This window comes from Phocoena phocoena, chromosome 1 (assembly GCF_963924675.1).
Source record: "Phocoena phocoena chromosome 1, mPhoPho1.1, whole genome shotgun sequence".
NCBI classification, from domain to species: domain Eukaryota; kingdom Metazoa; phylum Chordata; class Mammalia; order Artiodactyla; family Phocoenidae; genus Phocoena; species Phocoena phocoena.
In genome coordinates this window covers 57780734-57800790 of record NC_089219.1, presented here as the reverse complement: position 1 = coordinate 57800790, position 20057 = coordinate 57780734, and the positions used below count along the sequence as shown (strand labels likewise).

Below are 20057 nucleotides of genomic sequence, written 5' to 3'. Positions count from 1 at the left end.
TAAAATTAGTATAGTTATAGAAAATTTGAACCAAAAACATAATTTAATGGTCATATATAGAACTCTGAATTTAACAATTAGATGATTCACACTCTTTTCAATCACACATGGAACAATTACAAAAATCATCCATGTACAAGACCATGAAGCAAGGTTTCAAAAATTTCAAAGAAGTAGTGTCAGACAAACTAAATTCTCTGACCACAGTGGAATGAAGTTAAAAATTAATTACATAAATCTCAACTAAAACATAGATGCATATTCACATACGCTTTTGAAAGTTAAAAAGCACATTTTGAAAATTCCTCATGAACCAAAGAAGAAATCATAATGGAAATCAAAGAAATACTCAGAACAAAACAATTATGAAAATAATACTGCAGGATGACACAAAAGTAGTACTTTGAGGGAAATTTATAGCTTTATGTCTATAATCAAAATTCATAAAACCTATGTGGAGATAGTGCTAGGATATTATTGGTGGGGACCGAAAGTTGTAGGGATGTCGGGGGATATAGTGTAAAAGAGTCCTTTGGAGGTAGTTTAATTCAGTCTTTCCCTAAGAAGTGTCTTGAATTTTCACTTCATTTTTTGGTGCAATCCACATTAAAGAAGGTAATTTTAAGAAAAAGCATAATATCAATAGAAAAATATATGTGTGGTAAAAATTAATTTTTATTAATAAGTTGAGTATATATTACTTTTTATAGCCGGAGAAACAAGAACTATGAGACTCTTTGTCGAAATAGATTAGGTAATGACTTATATGTAGAAAGGATGATGCAGACTATTAATGGAGCACCAAAGAATAAACACGTTCAATGTGACAAAATCATGAAGGAAGACAAAGGTAATTTATGTTTTATTCTGCTTACTAAATTACCATATTTTAATATATATTCTTTGAGTCTGTCGATTAACAAATCAATACTATAGTATATAAGGCAAAAATATAAATGATTTGGCCAAATCACAACAATAGCTGGGTGCTGTGATCTACAGCTTTCAGAATTTGACAATTAAGTTACAAGCAATAAATAGAGATTTAGAAGATTTGAATAATATAATTATCTTGATTTTTATACAAACTATATCATAGAACTGTATTCTTCAAATATTTATGAAACATTTATAGAAACTGATTGTTTACTGTAACAAAGCATATCGACCATAACTAATAAAATTTAAAACATGCCAAGCACTATTTTAGGCTTTTCACATACAGGCATACCTGAGAGATATTGCAGGTTCAGTTCCAGACCACTCCAGTTAAGTGAATATCGCAATAAAGCTAGTCACATGAATTTTTAAAATGTCCCAGTGCATATAATATACTATAGTCTATTAAGTGTACAATAGCATTATATCTAAAAAACCAATGTATATGCTTTAATTTAAAATACTTTATTGCTAAAAAATGCTAACTATCATAGAGCCTTCAGTGAGTCATAATGTTTTTGTTGTAGAGCATCTTGCCTTGATGTTGATGGCTGCTGACTGATCAGGGTGGTGGTTGCTGAAGATTGGGGTGGCTGCAGAATTTTTTAAAAATAAGACAACAATGAAGTTTGCTACATTGATTGACTCTTCCTTTCATGAGTGATTTCTTTGTAGCATGTAATGCTGTTTGATAGCATTTTACCCATAGTAGAACTTCTTTCAAAATTGGACTCAGTCCTCTCAAACCCTGCCACTGCCTTGTCAACTAAGTTTATGTAATACTCTAAATCCTTTGATGTCATTTCAACAATCTTCACAGCATCTTCACCAAGAGTAAATTCCATCTCAAGAAACCACTTTCTTTGCTCATCCATAAGAAGCAGATTGCAGCAATTCATTCAGGCTCTACTTCTTTTTTTTTTTTTTTTTTTTTGCGGTACACGGGCCTCTCACTGTTGTGGCCTCTCCCGTTGCAGAGCACAGGCTCCGGACGCGCAGGCTCAGCAGCCATGGCTCACGGGCCCAGCCGCTCCGCGGCATGTGGGATCTTCCCGGACCGGGGCATGAACCCGTGTCCCCTGCATCGGCAGGCGGACTCTCAACCACTGCACCACCAGGGAAGCCCCAGGCTCTACTTCTAATCCTAGTTCTCTTGCTATTTCTACCACATCTGTAGTTACTTCTACTAAAGTCTTGAACCCCTTAAAGTCATCCATGAGAGTTGGAATCAACTTCTTCCTAACTCCTGATAATGTTTATATTTTGAACTCTTCCTATGAATCACAGATGTTCTTAATGGCATCTAGAATGATGAGTCATTCCTAGAAGGTTTTCAATTTATTTTGCCCAGATCCATCACAGGAATCACTATCTATGACAGCTATAGCCTTCAAAAATGTATTTCTTAAATAATAAGACTTGAAAGTTAAAATGACTCCTTGATCCATGGGCTGCAGAATGGATGTTGTGTTAGTAGGCATGAAAACAACATGAATCTCATAGTACACTTCCATCAGAGCTCTTGGGTGACCAGGTGCATTGTCAATGAGCAGTTATATTTTGAAAAGAATGTTTTTTTTCTGAGTAGTAGATCTCAACAATAGATTTATCATAATTATTAAGGACTCTAGGATTTTCAGAATGGTAAATGAGCATTGGCTTCAACCCAAAGTCATCAGCTGCATTAGCTCCTAACTGACAAGAGAGTCAGCCTGTCCTTTGAATCTTTGAAGTCAGGCATTGACTTCTCCTCTCTAGCTGTAACAATCCTGGGTGTTGTCTTCTTCCAATACAAGGCTGTTTCATCTATATTGAAAATCTGTTGTTTAGCATAGCCATCCTTATTAATTATCTTAAGTAGGTCTTCTGGTTAACTTGCTATAGCTTCTACATCAGCTCATGCTGCTTCACCTTGCACTATTATGTTATGGAGATGGCTTCTTTCCTTAAACATCATGAGCTCTGCTAGCTTCAGACATTTCTTCTGCAGCTTCCTCACCTCTCTCAGCCTTCATAGAATTAAAGGGAGTTAGGGCCTTCTTCTGGATTAGGCTTTGGCTTAAGGGAATGTTGTGGCTGGTTTTCATCTTCTACCCAGACCACTAAAACTTCCTCCTATCAGCAATAAGGCAGTTTTACTTTCTTACCATTCATGTGTTCACTAGAGTAGCACTTTTAATTTCCTTCAAGAACTTTTCCTTTTCATTCACAATTTGGCTGTTTGGTGCAAGAGGCCTAGCTTTGGGTCTCTCAGCTTTCACCATGCCTTCCTCACGGAGCTTAATCATTTCTAGTTTTTGATTTAGAGTGAGATGTGTTATTCTTTCTTTCTCTTGAACACTTAGAGACCATTATAAGGTTATTAATTGGCCTAATTTCAATATTGTCATTTCTGAGGAGGTGGGGAGGCTTGAGGAGAAGGAGAGAGATGGGGGATGAGTCAGTCAGTGAAGCAGTTGGAACATAAACTACATTTATAGAATAAGTTCACTGTCTTATATTGACATGGTTCGTGTTACCCCCAAACAATTACAATACTAACATCAAAGATCACTGATCACACCTCACCATAACAAATATAATAATGAAAAAGTTTAAGTACTGCAAGAATTATCAAAATGTGACATAGAGACATGAGGTGAGCAAATGCTGTTGGAAAAATGGCACCAACAGACTTGTTCAATGCAGGGTTGCCACAAATCTTCAATTTGGAAAAAATGCAATACCTGCAAAGTGCAGTAAAGGAGGTAGACCTGTATATTAACTGATTTAATTCTCACAGCAACCCTATGAGGTAGGAGCTCTTACTAGTCCTCATTTTTTTTGGGGGGGTGCACCCCCAGGCTTGCGGGATCTTAGTTCCCCAACCAGGGATTGAACCTGGGCCATGGCAGTGAAAGTACCAAGTCCTAACCACTGGACCACCAGGGAACTCCCTATTCCTCATTTTATAGAAGAAGAAACAGGCAAAGAGATGTTAGCTAATTTGCCCAAGGTCACTCAGTTACTATGGTGGACAACGATACTCCCAGACGCTCTGGTTCTTGAACCTGTTCTCTTAACTACTATACTTACTATCTTTCAGTGTTTATAAATTAACAACTCTGAGAACACTGCATTGCCAAACTTCTGAATGCTGTGGCCAAAAAGGTAATTAGAAGAAAGGTTATAATCTTAATGGCCTTTGTTACTCAGCAAAACCATAAGCTAATTCTTTAAAAAGATTAAAATAGACAAACTTCTAAGCAGGTGCTAAATCAAGAAAAGAGAAACTTACAATTAGTAGGAAAGCTTTGTGGCATCTTTACTTGCTCTTGTTCCACTCCCCTCCCCAGTAGAGTGGTAGTCTTAAAGATAGAAGCCTGCCTTCTCAGTGTGAGACCCTGGCCCTTGGTTCCAGAGGGAACAGAAAAGACCTTATTCTCAAAGAATTTGGTTTGTATGTTTTAACCTGTCTAGGGGCTACCTGGAGGATTGACCTAAGGCATTTGTGGTTTTTTTGCCTAACCCAGAACTCTCTCAGGTGATAAGCATAATGCATTCTTCAAAAAACTGTAAGGCAGATGAACAACTCACTGCTACCTAAGGCAAAATAATGCAACTGAGTCAAACAAGAGACACACTGAAAGCCTGGAAGAAAAAACTGAGAGAGACTTCCTTTGGGAAATTAAGGTATTGAAAAAGGCTTGCATATACAGAGGAATTCAGAAAGTCATGCACATGCCTAGGGCAGGATGCATGCTCAGAAAGACCTGAAAAGATCCTAAACTTTCACTTCTGGCTGATCTCTAGGCTCAGTACAAGCAGGAAGTGAAAGCTGTGGTATAGTTTTAAGCAGCATGTCTAAGCATTGAAGGAATTCCCCAACATGGAGCCCATCTGCAAAGACTGGGAGGGTTTTTTTCCCTTTTTTTTTTCCTTTCTTTCTTTCCTTTTTTTCTTCTGAGTGGGAAGAAACCCAGGTGTTCAAGGAAATCTCTGTCAGGACACTAACTGACCAAAAGCTAAAAAACAAACACTTATGAGATGATACGTGACAAAGAATACAGACTTTACAAAAATAGTTTAGCAAAATCACTTAGCAAACAAACAACTACCACTCACAGCAAACTATGATATCAGATCCTGAGGAAGAGAGTGATTTCCAGAATTACCACATAATTATATTCAAAATGTTCAATTGTCAAAAAAAAACTGCAAAGGATACAGAGGAACAAGAAGGTATGGCTCTTTCAAAGGAGAAATGAACAGAAACTCTCCCTGAGGAAGTATAGATATTAAACTTACTAGGCAAAGGTTTTAGATCAATTGTATTAAAAAAAAGAAGAAGAAGAAGAAAAAAAAAGCTAAAGGAAGCTATGGACAAAGAGATAAAATAAACCAGAACAGTGTGTGAACAAATAAAAAGTATCAATAAAGGTAGAAATTATAAAAAGGAAAAAAAACAAATTCTGGAGTTAAAAGTACAATAACTGAAATGGAAAAACTCCCTAGAGTTTTCAGTAGCACATCTGAGCAGGCAAAAGAAAGAATCACCAGTTTTTAATAATAGGTCAATTGAAATAATCCAGTCTGAGAAGCAGAAAGCAAAAATAATGAAGTAAAATGAACAGAGCCTAAAGGACCTGTGGGACTCCATCAAGTCACCAACATACATATAATGGAAATTTCAGAAAGAGAGGAGAAGAAAGAGATAAAGGGGCATAAAGAAAAGTTGAAGAAGTAGTGGCCTAAATATTCCCAAATTCCCAGCTAAAAGACATAAATCTGCACCTCCGAGAAGCTTAACGAACTCCAAGAAAGATAAAAATAAAGAGATCCACACTGAGACATATTATAATCAAACAGTTGAAATACAAAGAGAAAATCTTGAAAGCAACAGGAGAAAAGTAACTCATCATTTACAAAGGATCATCAATCAGATTACACTCAATTTTCAGCAGAAACCATGGAGGCTGGAAGCCAATGGGATGACATACTTAAAGCACCAAAAGAAAAAACTGTCAACCAGGAATTCTATATTCTTCAAATAATCCTCATGAAGGAGAAATCTAATTAAAACTGAATGAAGGAGAAATTAAGATGTTCCTAGATAACTAAAAGCTAAGAGAATTCAGCACTAGTAGAACTGCCTTACAAGAAATGCTAACAGGAGTCCCTTCAGTCAGAAATGAAAGGATATTAGACAGTAACTCGAAGACATATGAAGAAATACAGAAGATTGGTAAAGGTAACTACATAAGTCAATACAAAAGCCAATATTGTAATGTTGGTTTGTAACTCCTATTTTTTTTGCAATATGACTTAAAATAAATGCATTGAACAATAATTCTAAATCTATGCTAATGGGCATACAAAGCATAAAGATGTAATTTGTGACATCAACTTAAAGTGGATGGGATTTAGCTGTATAGGAGCAGTTTTTGTATATAACTGAAGTAAGGTAGTATTACTTCAAAATAGAATGTTAAAATTTTAAGAAATTAATTTTAATTCCCAAGGCAGTCACCAAGAAATCACTTAAAAATTACAGAAAAAAATTTAGAGAGGAATAAAAATGATGCACTATAAAAAAGATCAATTAAACATTAAAGAAGATGGTCATGGAGGATTTGAAGAACAAGAAAATTTGAGACATAAAGAAGACAGATTAAAAATGGCAGAAGCCCTTCCTAAACAGTAATTACTTTAAATAAATGGATTAAACACTCCAATTAAAGAGCAAATGTTGGTAGGGTGGATTAAACAAAGATAACAAACATCAAAAAAACTGGAAGAAAAAAACCCATGATCCATCTATATGTTGTCTAACAAGAGACTCACTATTTTTTCCAGTTTTATTGAGAAATAATTGATATACATCAATGTATAAGTACAGCATGATGGTTTGATTTACCTATATTGTGAAAAGATTACCACAATAGGTTTAATTAACAACCATCATCTCATATAGATAAAATAAAAAGAAAAGTTGCAGAATATAAGATCAGCACACAAAATTCAGTTGTATTTCTATATATTACCTATGAACAATCCAAAAAGGAAATTAAGAAAGTAATTGTGTTTATAATAGCATCCTAAATAATAAAATACCTAGGAATAATTTTAACCAAGGAGATGAAAGACTTGTACACTGACACCTATAAAACATTGCTGAAAAAAATTAAAGGAGACCTAAGTAAATGGGAAATACATTCTGTGTTTATGGGTTGAAAGACTTAATGTTATTAAGATGTGAATACCACCCAAAATAATCCCAAAGACTTTTTTGCAACAATAGAAAAAAAGTCATCCTAAAATTTATATGGAATATCAAAGGATCCCCAAGTAGCCAAAACAATCTTGAAAAAGAACAAAGTTAGAGAGCTCATACTTCCTGATTTGAAAACTTGCTATAAAATTATAGTGATCAAAATGGGTGGTACTAGCATAAAGATAGATATAATACCCCACAGAATGGAAAATAGGTACTCAAATATATGTACACACATGTTCATGGCAGCAATTTTTACCATAGTCAAAAAGTAGAAACAACTGAAATGTCCATCAATGGATGAATGGATAAACAAAATGTGTAAATACATGCAATGAAATATAATCCAATCACAAAAAGGAATCAAGTACATTCTCTGAGCAACTTCCCCTCTTCTACCCTGGAAGATGTCAGAAATTTCTTCTCTGGAGAGGACAAAATAGAGGCTCTTTAGCTGGGGAACACCAGGCATAGATCAAGACATGGGTACTTAAACAAACAAAACAAAACAAACAAACAAGCATACTGAATGCTACACACAGAGACTCCTCTGAAATCCTCTCCTCCATCATGGACGGCTTGTAGAACATAGGTAGCAAGACTCTTAACCATCCATTATCTGGATGTACCACAGTTAATTTATCCATTTACCTACTGAAGGGCATCTTGATTGTTTCAAGTTTTGGCAATTATCAGTAAAGCTGCTATAAATATCTGTATGCAGGTTTTTGTATAGACATAAGTTTTTAACTCCTTTTGGTAAATATCAAGGAGCGCTATTGCTGGATTGTATGGCAACAGTATTTTTATTTTTGTAAGAAATAGCCATACTGTCTTGAAAGTGGCTGTACCATTTTGCATTCCCAGAAGCAATGATGAAGAGTTTCTGTGGTTCCATGTCCTCACCAGCATTTTGTGTTGTCAGTGTTCCAGATTTTGACCATTCTAATAGGGGAGTAGTGGCAACTCTTTTTTTTTTTTTGCAACTCATTTTTGTTTGTTTGTTTTTTGGTTTTCTGGCTGCATTGTCCGGCTTGAGGGATCCTAGTTCCCCAACCAGGGATGGAACCCAGGCCCCAGCAGTGAAAGCACCTAGTCCCAACCATTGAACCACCAGGGAATTCTCCTCATTTTTGTTTTAATTTGTACTTCCATGATGACATATGATGTGGAGCATATTTTTGTATACTTACTTGCCATCTGTATGTCTTCTTTGATGAGGTGTCTGTTAAGCTTTTGGCCCATTTTAAAATTTGGTTTTTTGTTTTCTTATTGTTAAGGATCAAAAGATATTTGTATATTTTGGACAATAGTCCTTTTTCAGATGTATCTTTAGCAAATGTTTCCTTCCAATATGTGGCTTGTTGTGTTATTCTTTTGACATTTCTTTTTACAGAGCAGACATTTTTAATTTTAATGAAGTCCAGCTTATCTATTACTGTTTAATGGATTGTGCTTTTGCTGTTTCTAAAAAAGTCATTGCCATACCCAAGGTCATCTAAATTTTCTCCTGTTTTATTCTAGGAGTTTTCTAGTTTTGCTTTTACTTTTAAGTCTATAATGAGTTTTTAGTTAATTTTTCTGAAGGATGTAAGATCTGTGTATAGATTTTTTTTTTTTGCATTTGGATGTGCAGTTGTTCCAGCACCATTTGTTGAAAAGACTGTCTTCGCTCCATTTGTTTTTTTCCATTCCTTTTACAGAGATCAATTGATTATATTAATGTGGGTTTATTTCTGAGCACTCTATTGTGTTCCATTCACATTGTCCATTGTCTTGATTACTATAGCGCTGTAGTAAGTCTTCAAGTTGAGTAGTGTCAGTCCTCTGACTTTGTTCTTTGTCTTCAATATTGTGCTGGCTCTTCTGGGTCTTTTGCCCCTTCACATAAACTTTAGAATCAGTCTGCTGATATGCACAAAATAACTTGTTGGGATTTTGATTGGGATTGCGTTGAATCTATAGATCAACTTGGGAAGAACAGACATCATGACAATGCTGAGTCCTCCTATTAATAAACATGGAATATTTCTCCATTCATTTCATTCTTTGATTTTGTTCATCAGAGTTTAGTAGTTTTCCTCATAATAGATTTTGTACATATTTTGTTAGATTTATTATTATTCCATTTTTGGGGTGCTAATGTAAATCATATTGTTTTAAATTTCAAATTCCTTTGTTCATTGTTGGTGTACAGGAAGAGATTGACTTTTGTGTATTATTAACCTTGTACCCTGCAACCTTGCTGTAATCACTTACTAGTTCAGTAGTTTTTGTTAATTCTTTCAGATTTTCTATATAGATGATTATGTCATCCGAGAACAAAAACAGCTTTATTTCTTCCTTTCCAATCTGTATTTCTTTTATTTCCTTTTTCTTACTGCATTTGCTTGAACTTCCAGTAGGATGTTGAAAAGGAGTGATGAAAGGGGACATCCTTGCCTTGGTCCTGATCTTAGTGGAAAATCTAGTTTCTAGAAGAAAACCATTAAGTATGTTAGCTGTAGGTTTTTATAGATATTCTTTGTCAAGTTAAGTTCCTCCTCTATTCCTAAATTACTGAGAGTTTTTATCATGAATGAGTGTTGGATTTTGTCAAGTGCTTTTTTCTGAATCTGTTGATATGATCAAGTAATTTTTCTTCTTTGGTCTGTTGATGTGATGGATTACATCAATCAATTTTCCAATGTTGAACTAGGCTTTGTATACCTGGGATAAACTCCACTTAATTGTGGTGTATAATTCTCTTTATATACAGCTGGATTTGATTGCTAATATTTCGTAGAGGATTTTTGCATCTGTTTTCATGAGAGTTATTGGCCTGCCATTTTTCTTTCTTATGGTGTTTTTGTCTGTTTTTGGTATTAGAGTAATGCTGGCCTCAAAGTATGAGTTAAGAAGTATTCCCTCTGTTTCTATCCTCTGAAAGATATTGCAGGGAATTGGTATAATTTTCTCCTTAAATTATTGGTAGAACTCAGTGGATCTATCTGGGCCTGGTGCTTTCAGTTTTAGAAGATTATTAATTATTGATTCAATTTCCTTAATTGATATTGTCTGTTTCTTCTTGTGTGAGTTTTGGCAGATTGTGTCTTTCAAGGAATCGGACAATTTCATCAAGGTTTTCAAATCTATTGGCATAGAGTTGTTCATAGTATCCCTTTGTTATCTTTTTTGAAAAATAAATTTATTTATTTATTTATTTATGGCTGCATTGGGTCTTTGTTGCTGCGTGCAGGCTTCCTCTAGTTGTGGTGAGCAGAGGCTGCTCTTCGTTGCGTTGCGCAGTCTTCTCATTGTGGTGGCTTCTCTTGTTGCGGAGCATGGTCTCTAGATCTGCAGGCTTCAGTAGTTGTGGCTTGTGGGCTAAGAGCGCAGGCTCAGTAGTTTTGGCGCACGGGCTTAGTTGCTCCGCGGCATGTGCGATCTTCCTGGACAAGTGAACGAACCCATGTCCACTGCATTGGCAGGCGGATTCTTAACCACTGTGCCACCAGGGAAGCCCTGCTCTAATTCTTTTATATTTTATTATGTTTCATTGAGATATAATTGACACATAACATTAGTTTCAGGTGTACAACATATCAATTAGATGTTTGTATATATTGTGAAATGGATCATGATCATAAGTCTAGTTAACATTCATCACTGTACATAGAAAAGTTTTTTCTTGTGATTACTTTTAAGATCTACTCTCTTAGCAACGTCCAAATATACAATACAGTATTATTAACTATAGTCACCACTCTGTACATTACACCCCCATGCCTTATTTATTTTATAGGGGGAAGTTTGTACTTTTTAACCCCCTTCACCCATTTCACCCACCCCTCACTCCCTTGCCTCTGGCAATTACCAGTCTGTTCTCTGTGTCCGTGCTCTCTCTCTCTCTCTCTCTCTTTTTTAGATTCCACATATAAGTGAGATCATAAGGTATTTATCTTTTTCTGTCTGGCATATTTCATGTAGTATAATAATCTTAAGATCCATCCATGTTGTTGCAGATGGCAAGATTTCATTTTTTCATAGCTATATATTATTACATTATGTATATATAACACATTTTCTTTACCCATTCATCCCTCAAGGAGCACCTAGGTTGCTTCCATATTTTGGCTATTGTACTCATTTTGCTATGAACATGGGGGTGCATATATCTTTTCAAGTTAATGTTTTGCTTTTCTTCGTATAAATACCTAGAAGTGGAATTGCTGGATGATATGGTAGTTCTATTTTTAATATTTTGAGGAACCTCCATACTGCTTTTCATAGTGCTTACACCAATTTACATTCTCACCCATGGTGCACAAGTGTTCCCTTTTCTCCACATCCTTGCCAACACTTATTTTTGTATTTTTGATAATAACCATTTTAACAGGCATGAGATGATATCTCATTGGGTATTGATTTGCATTTCCCAGTTGGTTAGTGATGTTGAGCACCTTTCACGTACCTGTTGGCTCTCTGCATGTCATCTTTGAAAAAAGTCTATTCAGGTCCTCTACCCATTTTTAAAATTAGGTTGTTTGTTTTTAATGTTGAATTATATGAGTTTTGTGTATATTTTAGATATTAACCCTTTATAAGATATATTGCTTGAAAATATCTTCTCCCATTCAGTAAGAGGCCTTTTCATTTTGTTGATAGTTTCTTTTGCTGTGCAAAACTTTTTAGTTTGATATACTAGTCCCATTTGTTTATTTTTGCTTTTGTTTCCTTTGCCTGAGGAGACATATCCAAAGAAGAATTACTAAGACCAGTGTCAAAGAGCATACTTCCTATGTTTTCCCCTAAGAATTTTATGATTTCAGATCTTACATTCAAGTCTTTAATCCATTTTGAGTTAATTTTTATGTATGGTGTAAAATAGTGATCTAGTTTCATTCTTTTGCCTGTGGTTGTCCAGTTTTGTTTTGTTTTTTTGCGGTACACAGGCCTCTCACTGTTGTGGCCTCTCCTGTTGCGGAGCACAGGCTCCGGATGCGCAGGATCAGCGGCCGTGGCTCACAGGCCCAGCTGCTCCGCGGCATGTGGGATCTTCCCAGACTGGGGCACAAACCCGTGTCCCCTGCATCGGCAGGCGGACTCTCAATCACTGCGCCACCAGGGAAGACTGGTTGTCCAGTTTTTACAACACCATTTACTGAAGAGACATTTCTTTCCCCATTGTATATTCTTGGCTCTTTTGTTACAAATTAATTGACAATATATATGTGGGTTTATTTCTGAGCTCTCAATTTTGTTCCATTGATCTATGTGTCTGTTTTTATGTCAATAGCATACTGTTTTAATTACTATACTTTGTAATATAGTTTCTTTTTCTTTTTCTTTTTGGCTGTGTTGGGTCTTCATTGCTGCACGTGGGCTTTCTCTAGTTGCAGCGAGCAGGGACTACTGTTTGTTGTGGTGCGCAGGCTTCTCATTGTGGTGGCTTCTCTTGTTGTGGAGCACCGGCTCTAGGTGTGTGGGCTTCAGTAATTGTGGCATGTGGGCTCAATAGTTGTGGCATGTGGGCTCAGTAGTTGTGGCTCACAGGCTTAGTTGCTCACTGGCATGTGGGGTCTTCCTGGACCAGGGATCAAACCCATGTCCCCTGCATTGGCAGGTGGATTCTTAACCACTGAGCCACCAGGGAAGTCCTGTAATATAGTTTCAAATCAGAGAGTGTGATGCCTCCAACTTTGTTCCTTGTTACACAAGATTGCTCTGGCTGTTTGGTTTTTCTTGTGGTTCCATACAAATTTTAGGACAGTTTGTTCTGTTTCTTTGAAAAATGTCATTGGAATTTCAATGGAGATTGAATTGAATCTGTGGATTTAATTTAACATTTAATTTAACATTTAACATTTAATTTAAATTAATTTAATTTAATTAATTTAATTTAACATTTAACAATACTGATTCGTCTAATTCATGAGCATGAAATATCCATTTATGGCTATTTATTTGTGTCTTCCCATTTATTTGTGTCTTCTTCCATTACTTTCATTAATGTCTTGTGGTTTTCAATATAGAGGTCTTTCACCTTCTTGGTTAAATTTATTCCTAGGTGGTGTTTTTTTGGGGTGGGGGGATGCATTTGTGAATAAGATTTTTTTTCTTTATTTCTCTTTGTGATAGCTTGTTATTGGTGTATAGAAATGCAGCAGATTTTTGTGTATTGATTTTGTATCCTGTAATTTACTGAATTACTTTATTTGTTCTAACAACTTTTTGATGGAGTTTTTAGGCTTTTCTGTATATAATATGTCATCTGCAAAGAGTGACAGTTTTACTTTCTTCTTTCCAATTTGGATACCTATTTCTTTTTCTTTCCTATTTTCTCCGTCTAGGACTTCCAATATTATGTTGGATAAAAGTGGAAATTGTGGGCATCCTTGTCTTGTTCCTGATCTTAGAGGAAATGCTTTCAGCTTTTTATTGTTGAGTATGATGTTAGATGTGGGCTTGTCATATATGACCTTTAATATGTTGAAGTCTGTTCCCTCTATACCCACCTTGTTGACAGTTTTTATCATAAACAGATGTTGACTTTTGTCAAATGCTTTTTGTCCTCTATGATCATATAGTTTTATGCTTCATTTTGTTAATGTGCTGTATCACACAGCCTGATTTGGGGATAAAAACTTACGCTTGATCTCATTCTAAAGTTCAACATTTTTATTCTCTTTTCCCATCTTATGTTTTTGATGTCACATTTAATATCTTTTTATTTTATGTATTCATTGACTAATTATTGTCATCATAGCTATTTTTACTTTTAATCTTCATACTAGCTTAAAAGTGATTAATCCACTTACTATATATTTACCTTTTCAGTGAGACTTGTTCTTTCATGTTTCCTTGTTACTAATTAGCATCCTTTCTTTTCAGCTTAAAGAAGTCCCTTTAGCATTGTTTTCAAGAGGGTATTAAATCGTTTATTGGTTACACATGATAAAGGATGATACACAAGCTTCATTCCCAACTATAACTTTATCTAGTACCATAATTCAATTTAGATATATCGCATAGGATGTGCCAAGAATCATATTAATAACCAAGAAGCTCCATGACTTTGCTTGGGTGACCCTTTTAAAGGTGAACTCCAGGTCACAACACAGTAACTGTCAGTTCAACTATACCAAGGTTTCTGAAGACAATGGCTTCTCTACCCAAGCAGGTTGTAAATAAATTTCACATGGAACCTGGCATCACCCTGAAGGAATACTAACTTCACACTGTTGGCGTAGTTTACCAAAATGGCTTCAGAGTAGACTAACTACTTTACATAGCACATTTTAAAAAGACACATTTATTCAGTGTCATGATCAGACTATTACATTTAACAATCAACAACATGGGTGCAAAAAACAAAAAATCTACATTAAAACCCTTTGTTGGAATGCTTTATACTTTCCACAGAACAGAAACTAAAATAACCTGTTATACAATGAGTCACAAGTACAGTCCTCGAGATTTTTTTTGCCCATACACATGAGTATTGTCTAAAACACGTCCTCTTTGTAGCACCTAGGCCCTGCCACCACTGTGCTTGGCTGAGTTCACAAATCTGTTGTAACCTGTAGTTTCCCTGTCACTTCTCTGGCTCTCCTCTCCTGCTAAGCTTTGTTTCCTGGCAGCAACTAAAACCTTCTGCCACTGCCATAGCTACTGATGCTGCTAGAACCACCATAGCCACCTTGGTTTTGTGGTTTGGCAAAGTATTGGCCCCTACCATCATAGGGCCCAGAACTTCTGCCTCCAAAGTTTCCTCCTTTCATGGGTTCAAAATTTGAAGATTAATTGTTATAATTGCCAAAATCATTGTAGCTTCTGCCACCTCCAAAACTGCTTTCATCATTACCAAATCCATTATAGCCATCCCCACTGCCACCATAGCCACCACCACATCTGCCACCAAAGCCACCTTGACCACTGACGTTTCCTCCACGACCACAGCTGTCATTCCCTCCAAAACCCCCGATGACCACCACCAAAGTTTCCAGAAACACTTTGACCTCTTTGGCTGGATGAAGGACTAGCCACCTTTTGCTTAGATAGGGCTTTCCTTACTTCACAGTTGTGGCCATGCACAGAGTGGTATTTCTTTTTTTTTTTTTTTTGCGGTATGCACGCCTCTCAATGTTGTGGCCTCTCCTGTTGCAGGGCACAGCCTCCGGATGCGCAGGCTCAGCGGCCATGGCTCACGGGCCCAGCCGCTCTGCGACATGTGGGATCTTCCCGGACCGGGGCATGAACCCGTGTCCCCTGTATCGGTAGGCAGACTCTCAACCACTGCGCCGCCAGGGAAGCCCTGGTTTCCTCTTATTAGGAACTCTGGGCCTCCTGGATCTGGATGTCTATTTCCTTCCCAAGGTTAGGGAAGTTTTCAGCCATTATGTCTTCAAATAAGATTTCTTCTTTCCCTTCTTTCTGTTCTGTATTTTTCGTCTTTGTTCTCTTTCCTTCTCAGTTTTGGAGATTTCTGTTGAGATTTCTTCAAGCTCAGAGATTCTTTCCTCAGCAGTGTTCAGTGTACCAATAAGCCCATCAAAGGCATTCTTCTACAGTGTTTTTGGTTTCTCACTTTTCTTTTTGGTCCTTTTTTTTATGATTTCCATCTCTCTGCTTACATTGCCAATCTGTTCTTGCATTTTGTCTACTTTATCCATTAGAGCCCTTAGCATATTCATCACAGTTGTTTTAAATTCCTGGTCTGATAATTCCAACATCCCTGCCATGTCTAGTTTTGATGCTTGCTCTACCTCTTCAAAAATTTTTTTTATCTTTTAGTATGATTTGATTTATCTTTTAGTATGATTTTTATATCTTTTAGTATGATTTTTTATCTTTTAGTATGATTTTTTTAATCTTTTAGTATGATTTATCTTTTAATATGATTTTTATCTTTCGGTATGATTTTATCTTTTAGTATGATTTTTTTATCTTTTAGTATGATCTTTTAGTATGATACATATGATACATGATGTATCAGGTAAAAGGAGCTGCTATAAATAGGCCTTTAGTATTGTGGTGGTAAGGTGTAGAGGAGGCAAGCATTTTAGTCCTTTGATTAGGTTTCAGCCTTTCAGTGTACCTATTCCTGTGGACTATGAACTTCACAAATGTGTCTCAGTTTTTTTCCCCACCCTTAGGTAGGACAAGATGTCTCCAGTGTGCTGGTGCTGGGTATTTCCCTTCCCGCAGGTCAGTTAGGCTCTGAAAAGACCCTGGCAGGCTGTTCTCTGCTGAACTAGTTTATTCTGAGGGCAGGCATTGTTAAGAACAGAGTGCTCTGGTATATTTCAGAATGGTTCCTTTTCCCCCTCCCCTACCAGAAGCATGAGGGATTTTTTTTTTTTTTTTCTCATTCTCACTCTGGGAATCTGGTCCAGCTCCTGGAGATAAAGCTCACAAAATGCAGGGGCTTCCCTATGACTGGGCCCCTTAGAGTTTTTAACTCTCAGACTTGTCCACACTGAACCTGCACCAATTCATCATTTACAGTTCAGGTTTTCCTACCCCAGAACTTGTTCCCACAGCAGTTTCTACTTCTGAGTCTCTGCTCCAGTAAACTGTGACTCTCCAATCTTAGAGTCAGCAGTTCTTTTCCCTGTGTCCTTACCTCTTTTTCAGATCCAAGAAGAGGTGTTGATTTTTCAGTCTGTTTAATTTTTTACTTGTTGTTAGTACAGAATGGCAACTTCCAAGCCCCTTAACTGTGGAACTGGAAACTCTGAGTCCCATCTTCTTAACCTGAGGACAGAATGCTCAGGTGAATCTGCCCAGATCCTTCTCTGTATCTAGCTGGGTTTTACCATTCTTTATATAGTCCCTACTCTCCTTTCCAGTAGGTCTCCTTAGGTAAGTTTGAGGAAACTCATTTCACTTCACAGACATGTTCTGTTTTACCATACTCCTGAGACCAGCAGAGAAGTCATGGTGAACAGAAAACACAAAGCAGCTCACTTACCCTGACCATGTTTTCAGTGGACATTCAGTGCCTAGCTTGTCAGGCGCTGTTAGTGGGTTACGCTCTGTGTTTCCAAGGACTTACTCATGGTCTCACCCTGTGATTCCCCTCTAAGTGTCTCTTATAGACTCTCAAAGAAGCTGAAGTCAGATTATGGCCCAGATAGTTCTGCTTGTCTTCTCTTGGGAGTCCTCATCTAATTGTCCTCATCTAATAGTGGTTTTGTTTTCTCCTTATGCATCTGTGTTAGTGTTTGCTATTCTGTTTTTTTAACTAGACAATGTATTATATAGGTATACATTGTTTGATGGTTGATGGGCTTTTTAGTTCCTTGGCAATCCCAGCTTAATTTATGGACATCAAAGTGGTCTTGGTGACCAAAGACAGATCCAAGCAGAGAAATGCAGGTGCTGGTAGTTGGGAGATTGGCAAGTAAGAGGTGATGCAGAATGGATACATGCAGGACCCCAATAACATTTGCCACAGGAGAAAAAAACCTTAAAACAAAGCAAGAGAATGATCAATACGAAAGTTACGCAAAGTGAATACTTCTTTTGGAGGTAGCTCGAAGGAAGGGGCCTATGATGGGAGAGTGTCCAGGGGGCTTCTAAGCATCTAAGGATGTTCTATTTCTTATATTGGTTTGTGAGTACATGGTATTAATTCTTAATTCACATATATGTGTTATACACTCTTCTGTGAAGGTATATATTTCACAATAAAGGTTTTATTAAAATAATGGGTATAGCACAGGGAACTCTACTCTGTAATGGCCTATATGGGAAAAGAATCTAAAAGACAGTGGATATATGTATATGTATAACTGATTCACTTTGCTGTACACCTGAAACTAACACAACACTGTAAATAAACTATACTCCAATAAAAAATTTAAAAATAATGGTACAATTTATATTAAAGAATTTGATACAGACCAAGTAAGTATTGAGATTTTATGGATCAATAAAAAAGCATGTCTTCCTTGCCTGATTTTGGTTGAAATTGAAAGAGATTCAGGAGTCACAGAGAAGGAAATAAAAGTAGTACCTTTATTACTGATGAAGTTAATTGAAAAATGTAGCCTTAAATCCACAGCTAAGTGGATTTGCTGTTTTCCCCTCCAGAATAGATCTTACCAATAGTAATTGGCACAGCTAGAAAAGCACAGACCTCCTCTGCATGGGTGAGAACAGACCAGAATGCATGCTTTTTGCAAGTGAGGAGGCTTAACAAAAGAATCCAGAAGTGGCTGAGCTGCAATTCCTTCTCCTAAACTCTCCTATAGGATTAGCCATTTCTCTTTCCCTGGCAATTAGTGAATGAGGGACATAGAGAAGCCAGAAATGTCAATTTAGCTGAAGTTGCCTCTGTAAAGATTCACAAAAACTGAGGAAAAGTTTTCCCACCTAACAGTATACATACAATAATTTGTTACAGAAGTGTCACTTCAAAAAAATAGATAATTCAATAAATGTATTAGTGTTCCTGGCTAACTTTTGAAAATACAGTTAAATCCTAAAACTCGGTAGATTTCATAAAGACAGTTTGTTTTCTATGTATATTATACTACAATAAAAATTCTTTTAAAAAAGTATGTGTGATATGAGCTCGTTTTTATTAAAAAATATGCATTTATATTTGTTCATATACAAACACATATATATTTATGTCAGTCTGGAAGGACATGTATGAAAATGTTAGCAGTTATTATTTCTAGGTGATGGAAATGTAAGTCTTACCTTTTCTTTTACAGTAAGCATGTCTTTTTACTCAGCTAAAATAAAATTATTTTTCCTCCTTTTTTTTTTTTTTTTTTTTTTTTTGCGTTACACGGTCCTCTCACGGATGTGGCCTGTCCCATGGCGGAGCACAGGCTCCGGACGCGCAGGCTCAGCGGCCATGGCTCACGGGCCCAGCCGCTCCGCGGCATGTGGGATCTTCCCGGACCGGGGCATGAACCCGTGTCCCCTGCATTGGCAGGCAGACTCTCAAACACTGCGCCACCAGGGAAGCCCAAAATTATTTTTGTATAAATGTTATGTGGCCAATTGTTACTCTTTTATAGTCTGAATTAAACTAGTAGATAGAAACAATGTTTTAAAACTTGTAACAGCTTTACACAATCGTACACTCAGAAATGCTCAAAACATACATATAGTAGGGAATACTTTTTTTTCTGATAGTAATTAAAGTAAGATTTCTTTAATAGTGTATGACAGTATAAAACTGGGAAGTCACACTCATTATTTGTTATTCTACCTTGTACATGATATTATGGCATGTACATAATATCTGTTTCTTAGGTTTTCTGTCTCTTAGGTTAATTTTTATTCCAGTGAACAAATGTAATGATGTTACCTAAACTAAAATTACCAATGAATGTTATTTATTATCTTTAAAGAAGAAACAACTTTAAATCACCAAAACATCTTACATTGCTCATTTATAACTTGTATATTTATTTATGTAACAATTATCTTATTAGTGACCATGTAACAATATATTTCTATATGCTCAACTTACTAAACTTTTAGTTACCGGAAGAAAAAGAAGGTTAGGTAATTCAAAATTCAAAGAAATAATTTCTTTCTAAGGTCTTTTACTTTGTGACCATGGAAATTCTACCCTTTTCAATTCAGCAAAATATACTAGGTATTTATTTACTCTGTGCATGACTTTGTTACATACTGTCAAGATAAGTTCATTAAGATAGAAATGTTATTATGAGATGTGAATTAACATTCTTACTAATTGAAAAAATTGTTAAATACCAGAGCTCCTTCATTCCACATCATGAAAATAAAAGTTCTAACAATGAAGTAGTTGCATTTATTAGATCTAGATCCTGTTTTGACTTTCAGGGAAAATAACTTTTTATTAAGTCATTGTACTTTAACTGAAAGTTTAGTA

At 36.2% G+C, this 20057-nt stretch overlaps 1 protein-coding gene, 1 non-coding gene and 1 pseudogene across 2 annotated transcripts in view; 1 reads left to right on the top strand and 2 right to left on the bottom strand.

Moving 5' to 3' along the window:
- DNAI4 (dynein axonemal intermediate chain 4) overlaps positions 1-20057 on the top strand; it is a 94293-nt gene that overhangs the window by 33882 nt on the left and 40354 nt on the right. Inside the window, 1 exon segment of the mRNA XM_065890122.1 lies at positions 711-850. Coding sequence (XP_065746194.1) covers positions 711-850 — 140 coding nt within the window.
- Positions 3799-3870, bottom strand: TRNAE-UUC (transfer RNA glutamic acid (anticodon UUC)). Its single transcript has one exon. It is a non-coding gene; the product is annotated as a tRNA-Glu (tRNA).
- Positions 14818-17156, bottom strand: LOC136131053 (heterogeneous nuclear ribonucleoprotein A1-like; annotated as a pseudogene).